This window comes from Procambarus clarkii, chromosome 15 (genome assembly GCF_040958095.1).
Source record: "Procambarus clarkii isolate CNS0578487 chromosome 15, FALCON_Pclarkii_2.0, whole genome shotgun sequence".
In the NCBI taxonomy this organism is placed as follows: domain Eukaryota; kingdom Metazoa; phylum Arthropoda; class Malacostraca; order Decapoda; family Cambaridae; genus Procambarus; species Procambarus clarkii.
In genome coordinates, this window is record NC_091164.1 from 12,712,411 (window position 1) to 12,724,904 (window position 12,494).

The window sequence follows — 12,494 nt, forward strand, 5'->3', positions numbered from 1 at the left end:
GAAACAACGGTACTGGAAAGTACCGTTGTTTCTAGGAAACAACGATGCTGAAAAGTACCGTTGTTTCTAGGAAACAACGGTGCTGGAAAGTACCGTTGTTTGTTTCCAGGAAACGACGGTGCTGGAAAGTACTGTTGTTTCTAGGAAACAACGGTGCTGGAAAGTACAGTTGATTTCAGGAAACAACGGTGCTGGAAAGTACCGTTGTTTCCAGGAAACAACGGTGCTGGAAAGTACCGTTGTTTCCAGGAAACAACGGTGCTGGAAAGTACCGTTGTTTCCAGGAAACAACGGTGCTGGAAAGTACTGTTGTTTCTAGGAAACAACGGTGCTGGAAAGTACCGTTGTTTCCAGGAAACAACGGTGCTGGAAAGTACCGTTGTTTCCAGGAAACAACGGTGCTGGAAACTCCGTTCTTTCCTGAAAACAACGGGGAAAGTAACAGTACTGAGAGCAACAGGATGAATAATGCGATAGTTAACCAAGAACCTCCACAGGGAAGTGACTTTTCCCTCACCGTGAAGACTCAGGCAGGGACTCGAACCCGTGGAAAATTGCAAGAGAAAGATAACCAGGCCATCACCAGTAAACATCTACCACCTCCCCCCACCCCCCTCCCTTCATCATTGTCCAACAGCCTGGTTGACCAGACCAGCAACCAGGAGGCCTGGTCCAGGACCGGGCCGCAGGGACGCTAAGCCCCGGAATCATCGCAAGGTAACCTGACTGATGGCTTTGGGGCTTGGCCAAGCGTTCAGTGGGGCTTGGCCAAGCGTTCAGTGGGGCTTGGCCAAGCGTTCAGTGGTGCTTGGCCAAGCGTTCAGTGGTGCTTGGCCAAGCGTTCAGTGGGGCTTGGCCAGGCGTTCAGTGGTGCTTGGCCAAGCGTTCAGTGGTGCTTGGCCAAGCGTTCAGTGGTGCTTGGCCAAGCGTTCAGTGGGGCTTGGCCAGGCGTTCAGTGGTGCTTGGCCAAGCGTTCAGTGGTGCTTGGCCAAGCGTTCAGTGGTGCTTGGCCAAGCGTTCAGTGGTGCTTGGCCAAGCGTTCAGTGGTGCTTGGCCAAGCGTTCAGTGGTGCTTGGCCAAGCGTTCAGTGGTGCTTGGCCAAGCGTTCAGTGGTGCTTGGCCAAGCGTTCAGTGGTGCTTGGCCAAGCGTTCAGTGGGGCTTGGCCAAGCGTTCAGTGGTGCTTGGCCAAGCGTTCAGTGGTGCTTGGCCAAGCGTTCAGTGGTGCTTGGCCAAGCGTTCAGTGGTGCTTGGCCAAGCGTTCAGTGGTGCTTGGCCAAGCGTTCAGTGGGGCTTGGCCAAGCGTTCAGTGGGGCTTGGCCAAGCGTTCAGTGGTTCTTGGCCAGAAACAAAAAACACGTTAGCACACAACTGAAAGGTTAAAGAATACTTTAAACAAACAAACAAACAATTACATACAAATCTCACAGTTTGGAAGTTAAAACAAAACAAAAAAACACGGCAAAATGGAGCAGACTTAAAGGCCCTAAAGACCAAACCACCCTCACCTGGAACCACCTTTAACTAACGACTGAAACACCACCAAAAAAGTTAATGGAGCAAGAATTACTGACGTCAGAGGGTAACTCACCTCGAGTTAAGGGGCATAAACAAGGCGACGATGTCCCTGTGTGCCTTAACCACAGGGATAAGAGGATGAGGATCCTCCTATCCTACCGCTGGTGATATCCTGTCGCTGGAGATATCCTACCGTGGAGATATCCTACCCTGGAGATGTCCGAGCGTTGGACTCATTTTCTGCATTCTCCGTGAGAAATTGCTTCCTGGGCGGGGATAACTAGCCACCTGGATAGATAAATGAGGTGCCTGGCAGCTGGCTAGATCAATCGGCTGGCGAACAAGCCACTAAAAAAGAGCGTTTTACTGGACACAAAAGGATAGGCAGAACTCCTTCGCCTTTCTATTCCCGTTACGTTTGACCCGTCCCAGGAGAAAAACTACTTTCGCAGACTCTCTTTGTCATAGCTCCTCGGCCAAGCCCCACCGCGGCCAAGCCCCACCGCGGCCAAGCCCCACCGCGGACAAGCCCCATCTCGACCAAGCCCCTACCTCGGCCAAGCCCCACCTCGGCCAAGCCCCACCGCGGCCAAGCCCCACCTCGGCCAAGCCCCACCGCGGACAAGCCCCATCTCGGTCAAGCCCCACCGCGGCCAAGCCCCACCTCGGCCAAGCCTCTCTAAGCCGGCAGCGACCTGCTGAGCTGTCCGCTCTCGATTCAGTGTTGACGGCGCTTCGTGAGCGAAGTTCTTCCATTCTGAGAGGACTTGGGAGACCGGCGGGACTCCCACACCACGCTCAGCGGAGCAACGCCACCTTGTTGCAACACCACCGTCACATTTTGCAATACTTTGCAACCCCGTTAACTTCACACACACACACGGGGGCCTGATAGCTGAGTGGACAGCGCTCTAGACTCGTAATCCTAGGGTTACCGGGTTCGATCCCCGGTGATGGCAGAAACAAAATGCGATTCGTACACCCTGATGCCCCTGTTACCTAGCAGTAAATAGGTACCTGGGATTTAGACATCTGTTACGGGCTGCTTCCTGTGTGTGTGTGTGTGTGTGTGTGTGTGTGTGTGTGTGTGTGTGTGTGTGTGTGTGTGTGTGTGTGTGTGTGTGTGTGTGTGTGTGTGTGTGTGTATGTGTGGAAAAAAAAATAGTACCGGTTGATTGATTTTGATTGATTGACAGTTGAGAGGCGGGCCGAAAGAGTAGAGTTCAACCCCCCCCCCCTCCCCGCAAGCACAACTAGGGGAGTAAACACTCACACATATGGAGCCCATACCTTGTCAAGCACAAGACGAAGCTGGAAAAAGTTCAGAGGGATGCCACTAGGCTAATCCCAGAACTCAGAGGCATGAGTTACGAGGAAAGGCTGCGTGAAATGCACCTCACGACACTGGAAGACAGAAGAGCTCGAGGAGACATGATCACCATAAATAAAATTCTCAGGGGAATTCACAGGGTAGACAAGAATGGTTTATTTAACACGGGTGGTACACGAACAAGGGGACACAGGTGGAAGCTGAGTACCCAAATGAGCCACAGAGACATTAGAAAGAACTTTTTCAGTGTCAGAGTAGTTAGTAAATGGAATGCACTAGGAAGTGATGTGGTGGAGGCTGACTCCATACACAGTTTCAAATGTAGATATGATAGAGCCCAGTAGGCTCAGGAACCTGTACACCAGTTGATTGACGGTTGAGAGGCGGGACCAAAGAGCCAGAGCTCAACCCCCGCAAGCACAACTAGGTGCGCACAACTACGTGAGCATACACACATACACAGACAGGATGTACGTGTAGGATTGTAGGATAAAAAAAATGGTATTGGTATAAAATACCATTGGTAACCTGGCATGGAACAGAACCTCATGGTAACCCCAAGAGGTTCTTGGGGTACCTTTTGAGGTTTCTTTGAAGTTCTTGGGGTACCTTTGAGGTTCCTTTGAAGTTCTTGGGTCCCTTTGAGGTTTCTTTGAAGTTCTTGGGTACCTTTGAGGTTCCTTTGAAGTTCTTGGGGTACCTTTGAGGTTCCTTTGAAGTTCTTGGGTCCCTTTGAGGTTTCTTTGAAGTTCTTGGGGTCCCTTTGAGGTTTCTTTGAAGTTCTTGGGGTACCTTTGAGGTTCCTTTGAAGTTCTTGGGTCCCTTTGAGGTTCCTTTGAAGTTCTTGGGGTACCTTTGAGGTTCCTTTGAAGTTCTTGGGGTACCTTTGAGGTTCCTTTGAAGTTCTTGGGGTTCCTTTGAAGTTCTTGGGGTTCCTTTGAGGTTCCTTTGAAGTTCTTGGGGTTCCTTTGAGGTTCCTTTGAAGTTCTTGGGGTTCCTTTGAGGTTCCTTTGAAGTTCTTGGGGTTCCTTTGAGGTTCCTTTGAAGTTCTTGGGGTTCCTTTGAGGTTCCTTTGAAGTTCTTGGGGTACCTTTGAGGTTCCTTTGAGGTTCCTTTGAAGTTCTTGGGGTACCTTTGAGGTTCCTTTGAAGTTCTTGGGGTACCTTTGAGGTTCCTTTGAGGTTCCTTTGAAGTTCTTGGGGTTCCTTTGAGGTTCCTTTGAAGTTCTTGGGTTCCTTTGAAGTTCCCTTGAAGTACTACTGTCTTTGGATGTTGCTGGACTCAAATCTATAGACGTCACCATGAGAGGATCTAATGCTCTTCATCGCCTTGATCCTCCTCTTTCTCCTTATTTACACAGGAGGGTACAGGAGCAGACGACTTTACACTCCTGTTAGCAAGCTGAGAGCTTTCCCTTCCCGTAGCTCATGGTAAGCCTTACCCTACTAGTTTTACACAGGAGGGTACAGGAGCAGACGACTGCTGACTCCTGTTAGCTGGCTGAGAGCTTTCCCTTCCCGTACCTCATGGTAAGCCTTACCCTACTAGTTTTACACAGGAGGGTACAGGAGCAGACGACTTGGCACTCCTGTTAGCAAGCTGAGAGCTTTCCCTTCCCGTAGCTCATGGTAAGCCTTACCCTACTAGTTTTACACAGGAGGGTACAGGAGCAGACGACTTGGCACTCCTGTTAGCAAGCTGAGAGCTTTCCCTTCCCGTAGCTCATGGTAAGCCTTACCCTACTAGTTTTACACAGGAGGGTACAGGAGCAGACGACTGCTGACTCCTGTTAGCAGGTTGAGAGCTTTCCCTTCCCATAGCTCATGGCAAGCCTGACCTTACTAGTTTTACACAGGACGGTACAGGAGCAGACGACTTGGCACTCCTGTTAGCAAGCTGAGAGCTTTCCCTTCCCGTAGCTCATGGTAAGCCTTACCCTACTAGTTTTACACAGGAGGGTACAGGAGCAGACGACTGCTGACTCCTGTTAGCAGGTTGAGAGCTTTCCCTTCCCATAGCTCATGGCAAGCCTGACCTTACTAGTTTTACACAGGAGGGTACAGGAGCAGACGACTTGGCACTCCTGTTAGCAAGCTGAGAGCTTTCCCTTCCCGTAGCTCATGGTAAGCCTTACCCTACTAGTTTTACACAGGAGGGTACAGGAGCAGACGACTGCTGACTCCTGTTAGCAGGCTGAGAGCTTTCCCTTCCCATAGCTCATGGCAAGCCTGACCTTACTAGTTTTACACAGGAGGGTACAGGAGCAGACGACTTGGCACTCCTGTTAGCAAGCTGAGAGCTTTCCCTTCCCGTAGCTCATGGTAAGTCTTACCCTACTAGTTTTACACAGGAGGGTACAGGAGCAGACGACTGCTGACTCCTGTTAGCAGGCTGAGAGCTTTCCCTTCCCATAGCTCATGGTAAGCCTTACCTTACTAGTGTGTCCCTGGAACACAATTCGACAATCGGTTCACGCACGTTTCCCCAATTACTGCTGGGTGAACAGGAGCGAAGAGTGTTGAACTGGTGCCCAGTCAATCCTCCTCGACAAGCAGAGGAGGTTTGAACACCACGCTACAGAATGAATACAAATTCTAAATTCTACATAGAAAAGGATGACCGGGTTAATCCCGGGAATTACAGAGGATTACAAGAGATTACAAAGGGTATTGAACAAGCAAGAGACCATTAGAGGCAAACAAGACTGCTTGTTTATGTTCAGCTTACGGTGGTAGAGGAGATGTCTCCAGCTCCTCTCAACACCACCACTTGCTTAATGGCTAATACAATACTGTATATACAAGCTGCTGTCCGGAATACAGTACAGTATACTGTATACCATGGGGTCCCCTTGAGGTTCCTTTGGGGTCCCTTTGGGGTTCCCTGGGAGCCTCCTTGGGGTTCCTTTGGGTCAACCAGGCTGTTGGACGCCGCTGCTGGAAGTCTGACGTGACTCTGAGGCCCGCACGAAAGGTATCCTTTGGAGGTGTTTATCAAGTTCTTTATAACTCAAGTATTGTGGAAATAATTATAAACCAGAATATAACTATAAACTTAAGCGCCTCCTACAGTTACACAACAACAAAATAGCATCGCATAGTGGTACTGAACCCTCTCTCTTGCTCTCATCCTTTCAAGACTGAATATATATATATATATATATATATATATATATATATATATATATATATATATATATATATATATATATATATATATATATTCCAAACCAAACACACACCGAAACTACGACGTTGGTACAACGTTCGAATAAGTTTTAACACCAAACCAGTTATAACAACCAATATAGCAAGTTGTAACAACGTTCTAATACGTCATCAACACGTTAAGCCAAGATGTAACAACTTTATTACAAGTTGTAACAAGCGGAAAATAGAGACAGTTACGGTTTGTGTTTCAAGAATAGATTCCGGTCGTTTATCTTGTTGGTAACACTGTCGCTGGGAGATCAACACTCCCCCAACTGGTCAATCTTGAGGTTATCTTGAGATGATTTCGGGGCTTTAGTGTCCCCGCGGCCCGGTCCTCGACCAGGCCTCCACCCCCAGGAAGCAGCCCGTGACAGCTGACTAACTCCCAGGTACCTATTTACTGCTAGGTAACAGGGGCATTCAGGGTGAAAGAAACTTTACCCATTTGTTTCTGCCTCGTGCGGGAATCGAACCCGCGCCACAGAATTACGAGTCCTGCCCGCTATCCACCAGGCTACGAGGCCCCCAATAACCTTACTCAGAGATGGAGATCAAAACGTTCCACTCCTTAGAGAGATTAAGACTATTCAATTTTCATTCACAAGACGTTATACATGATATGAACGTTTGGGACATGACGTTTGGGACATGACGTTTGGGACATGACGTTTGGGACATGACGTTTGGGACATGACGTTTGGGACATGACTTGCGGTAACTCACCTTCTTGTACTTACCTAGTTGTGCTTGCGGGGGTTGAGCTTCGGCTCTTTGGTCCCGTTTCTCAACTGTCAGTCAACTGGTAACTACCTAAGTGTAGTTACAGGATGAGAGCTACGCTCGTGGTGTCCCGTCTTCCCAGCACTCTTTGTCATATAACGCTTTGAAACTACTGACGGTCTTGGCCTCCACCCGGCCAAAGGGAGCCGGTCGGCCGAGCGGACAGCACGCTGGACTTGTGATCCTGTGGTCCTGGGTTCAATCCCAGGCGCCGGCGAGAAACAATGGGCAGAGTTTCTTTCACCCTATGCCCCTGTTACCTAGCAGTAAAATAGGTACCTGGGTGTTAGTCAACTGTCACGGGCTGCTTCCTGGGGGTGGAGGCCTGGTCGAGGACCGGGCCGCGGGGACACTAAAGCCCCGAAATCATCTCAAGATAACCTCATGATAACCACCACCTTCTCACTTAGCTTGTTCCAACCGTCCACCACTCTGCATGTGTACAGATTCCTGAGCCTATTTGGCTCTATCATATGTACGTTTGAAACTATGGAGTCAGCCTCCACCACATCACTGCCTAATGCATTCCATTTGTTAACTACTCTGACACTGAAAAAATTATTTCTAATGTTTCTGTGGCTCAAGTAGGTACTAAGTTTCCACCTGGGTCCCCTTGTGCGAGTATCACCCGTGTTAAATAATGTCTTTATCTACCCTGTCAATTCCCCTGAGAATTTTGTAGGTAGCAATCAAGTCTCCTCTTACTCTTGTCTTCCAGTGACGTGAGGTTTAGTTCCAGTACTCTTTCCTCCTAACTCCCAGCCCTCAAAGGGGAACACATATAGGCCTAAACAAAGGGAAATGTGTAAATAGGCCAATCAAAGGGACCAACAGGAGCTGCCTCGCATGGACCAATAGGAGGTGCCTCGCATGGACCAATAGGAGCTGCCTCGCATGGACCAATAGGAGGTGCCTCGCATGGACCAATAGGAGCTGTCTCGTATGGACCAATAGGACCTGCCTCGTATGGACCAATAGGACCTGCCTCGTATGGACCAATAGGACCTGCCTCGTATGGACCAATAGGACCTGCCTCGTATGGACCAATAGGACCTGCCTCGTATGGACCAATAGGACCTGCCTCGTATGGACCAATAGGACCTGCCTCGTATGGACCAATAGGACCTGCCTCGTATGGACCAATAGGACCTGCCTCGTATGGACCAATAGGACCTGCCTCGTATGGACCAATGATGCTTATCAACATGTGGTCACCACTGGGGACTGAGTTCAGACCTGCACACACCGTGGAAGCTTTTCTAAACAGAGCAGCAAGTGTGGCATAGAAGGCAGAGATCACAGATAACAAACTGAGGCATAGTGCAGCCAAGAGCGTTCCCATCGTCACTAAACTGATGTATTAAATTGCCCGAACCTAACCTACCCGAGAACCCCCCACCAACGAACAGAAAACGGAACATTACAATTATACATGATAGTACGTATAGCTACTATAGCTGGAACGTACAAATATGGGGCTATTGCACAAAAAAAAATGACCACGTTTTGAACTAGTAATTTGTGATGGGAATCTGAGATTGTTAGACTGCTAATCCTTCATATAAATAATCCAATCCTTTATGTAAATAATCCAATCCTCCATATAAATAATCCAATCCTTTATGTAAATAATCCGATTCTTCATATAAATAATGTAATCCTTTATGTAAATAATCCAATCCTTTATATAAATAATCCAATCCTCCATATACATAATCCAATCCTCCATATACATAATCCAATCTTCCATATAAAGAATCCAATCCATTTTATATATAGAATCCAATCTTCTGAAGACTTCAAACCTTTACATACAGAATCCCATCTTTCATACGAAGAATCCAAACTTTATATACAGAATCCAATTTGTCATAGGCAGAATCCAAACCGTCATGTAAACACTCCAATCCTTCATATAAAGAAGCCTAGTCCTTCATATAGAATCCAATTCTTCATATAAAGAATCCAATCCTCCATATAAAGAATCCAATCCTCCATATAAAGATCCAATCCTCCACATAAAGAATCCAATCCTTCATATAAAGAATCAATCCTCCATATAGAATCCAATCCTCCATATAGAGAATCCAATCCTTTATATAAAGAATCCAACCCTACACAAAAACAATCCAACACCACCGCCTGTCAAGTTAACGAATCTAGTTCTTACACACAAGAGAGAGAGAGAGAATCCACAATCCGAGATCCAGCACCATAGCGAGGGGAGAATCCAATTCGACGACAGACGGATGGAAGACTAATAGATCCATCTCGGTCAATTGCTTCGCGATCAAAAGATATGAATGAGTGAACAGAACAAGGCAATTCGGCTCGCTAGACTGAGGCTGAAATGTCGGTAATCGGATCAAATCGAAGACAACCCCCCCCCCCGCCCCCCCAAGATCCTGGGGGGGTCTATAGCCCCCAACCCCAATTCAGGCAACCGGGTTTCCGTTGGATTGTTTTTGGATGTGACTGGTAAAGCTTTATTGATGTTCTGAATGTTGGTGTGTGTGTGTGTGTGTACTCACCTAGTTGTACTCACCTAGTTGTGTTTGCGGGGGTTGAGCTCTGGCTCTTTGGTCCCGCCTCTCAACCGTCAATCAACAGGTGTACAGATTCATGAGCCTATCGGGCTCTGTCATATCTACACTTGAAACTGTGTATGGAGTCAGCCTCCACCACATCACTTCCTAATGCATTCCATTTGTCAACCACTCTGACACTAAAAAAGTTCTTTCTAATATCTCTGTGGCTCATTTGGGCACTCAGTTTCCACCTGTGTCCCCTTGTGCGTGTTCCCCTTGTGTTAAATAGACTGTCTTTATCTACCCTATCAATCCCCTTCAGAATCTTGAATGTGGTGATCATGTCCCCCCTAACTCTTCTGTCTTCCAGCGAAGTGAGGTTTAATTCCCGTAGTCTCTCCTCGTAGCTCATACCTCTCAGCTCGGGTATTAGTCTGGTGGCAAACCTTTGAACCTTTTCCAGTTTAGTCTTATCCTTGACTAGATATGGACTCCATGCTGGGGCTGCATACTCCAGGATTGGCCTGACATATGTGGTATACAAAGTTCTGAATGATTCTTTTCACAAGTTTCTGAATGCCGTTCGTATGTTGGCCAGCCTGGCATATGCCGCTGATGTTATCCGCTTGATATGTGCTGCAGGAGACTGCAGTGTGTGTGTGTGTGTGTGTGTGTGTGTGTGTGTGTGTGTGTGTGTGTGTGTGTGTGTGTACTCACCTATTTGTGCTTGAGGAGGTTGAGCTTTGCTCTTTCGGCCCGCCTCTCAACTGTTACTGACTACTATTTTTTTTTTTTGCACACACACACACACACACACACACACACACACACACACACACACACACACACACAAATGACATCGCGAGTAAAGCTAAGACCCAACCAAAGCTGCTCCACAGCCAAATCAGGAGGAAAACAGCGGTGAAGGAACAAGTGATGAAACTGAGAAAAGGGGAGAATAGGTACACAGAGAATGACAAGGTGTGTGAAGAATTCAACAAGAGATTCCAGGAGGTCTTCACAATAGAACAAGGGGAAGCCCCTGCACTAAATGAAGAGGCAAAACAAGCAACCTTGGAGGCTTTTGACCTCACCAGTGATGAGGTCAAAAGGTGTCTGTTGAAGCTGAATGTGACAAAGGCTGTTGGGCCTGACGGAATCTCACCGTGGATACTAAAAGAAGGTGCAGAAGCACTAAGTGTGCCACTCTCTATGGTGTATAACAGGTCACTGGAAACAGGAGACCTACCAGAACGCTGGAACACAGCTATTGTAGTCCCAATATACAAAAAGGGTGGCAGGCAAGAGGCACTGAACTACAGGCCAGTTTCCCTAACTTGTATAACATGCAAGGTGATGAAGAAGATCGTGAGAAAAAGGCTCTGGAGGGAAATAGCTTTGTAACACACCACCAACAGGGGTTCAGGGATGGTAAATTGTGCCTCACAGGCATGATAAAGGTTAATTGGAGTTCTATGACCAGGCAACAAAAATTAGGCAAGAAAGAGAAGGGTGGGCAGACTGCATTTTCTTGGACTGACAGAAAGCCTTTGACACAGTACCCCATAAAAGGCTGTTACGAAAGTTGGAGCAACAGGCAGGAGTAAAAGGTAAGGTGCTCCAGTGGATAAGGGAGTATCTAAGCAACAGGAAACAGCGAGCTTTACGGGCTCACTATAGCCCATGCTACATGGACACTTCGTTCTGAGTAGCTAAATCTAAAACAACAACAACAGCGAGTAACTGAGCAGAGTGTCTCAGTGTCTCCTCAGGACACACACGCACATCACTCCCTCAGTTACTCATTTAGTACAGTGTGACCATGTCTCCCCAGGACAAGACTTTCCTAACCATCCTTCTGAAATTATTAACGTCATAAGCACACAGTGATCTCGTAGCAAGAGCAAGGAAACAGTTTCAAACTCCTTTAGATGACAGACAGGAATAATGAACCAAAGGATACAGACTCTGAGAATGTTCAATTGTCACAACGGCGGAAAGATGTAAGCACAACAATGTAGAAACAAGACAGGTCCTCATAACAATAAAAGAACCTCGCATCAACACTCTGAATGTTGGGATCTATGGTTAATTCGTTCTAAGGCTGTACAATCTAGAACCCAAGCGCTGTTACAGATGTCAGCGCTTCGGCCACCATAAAGATGGCTGCAGAGGCCCGGAACGATGAGGAGTATGTAGCGAGCTCCACAACACCGACATATGCAAGAATATGCATAAAGAAGGCAAACAAACAAAAGCAAAATGCCCGAACTGCGGGGATACACATCACGCCTGGAACAAACGATGTCCGGAAAGGGTAAAAAGAATACTAGCTTTCGGATCAGCCCAGCAACCCAAAGTCACAACTTCTAGACCACCATGGACCAGACCCTCGGTAAAAAGCCAGTGGTATACCCCTCGGCAAGTCCGAATAAATAAAGATATAAACCAGCAACAGACAAAAACACCAATTCCTTCTAGTCTGAGCAAGAACAGGGCCTCCAATAACTGGAGGAAACAAAGCACTACTCCACAAGGCAACAACAACCGAATAGATCAGGGCAGCAAAACGAAAATACCTGCTATTGCCTCCAAGACCTCCTAAGCAGAAATGATGATCCCTACATCATCAAATGCCCCAGTAGCTGGATGTAGTAAGACGCTTCAACCCAAACTAGAGTCTCCTCACCCACCAAAAAAAAAGTCTCCAATCCAGCCAAGAAAACACAAGCCGTCGGGAAAATCAACACTAGAAACCACCATGGACTCAATGGATTCAACTCTAACAGAATAATGGACAGTTTCAAGATCATACAATGGAATATTCAAGGATTCAAAAACAAAGCACAAACACTCAGAACAGTGCTTCTCAAGGACAATACTGATATTGTTCTACTTCAAGAAACACTCACCAGGGCTGAAAGATATATCAATATCCCAGGTAATCAAGGTTTCCACTGCCCTATGGCACACGGTGGCACCAGAAGCATTTCAATTCTAGTCAGAAATCATATCAATGTCACGGCAATAACAGACCTGCCTAACTGTGGTGAGAACATCGGAATTATGGGAGTTAGGCTCACTCAATGCTGACCATCTTCAATGTATACAGGAGCCCTAGAGAACAC

General features: G+C 47.3%; 1 protein-coding gene across 1 annotated transcript; it reads right to left on the reverse strand.

Annotated features, from left to right (window-relative positions):
• Positions 1-1,522: 1,522 nt before the first annotated feature.
• Positions 1,523-4,149, reverse strand: Kebab (Kinetochore and EB1 associated basic protein). Its single transcript, XM_045733738.2, has 2 exons — positions 3,365-4,149; positions 1,523-1,529 (listed from the first exon to the last, which is right to left on the reverse strand). The coding sequence occupies exons 1-2, from the start codon at positions 4,147-4,149 to the stop codon at positions 1,523-1,525; spliced, it is 792 nt and encodes a 263-aa protein (XP_045589694.2).
• Positions 4,150-12,494: the final 8,345 nt, after the last annotated feature.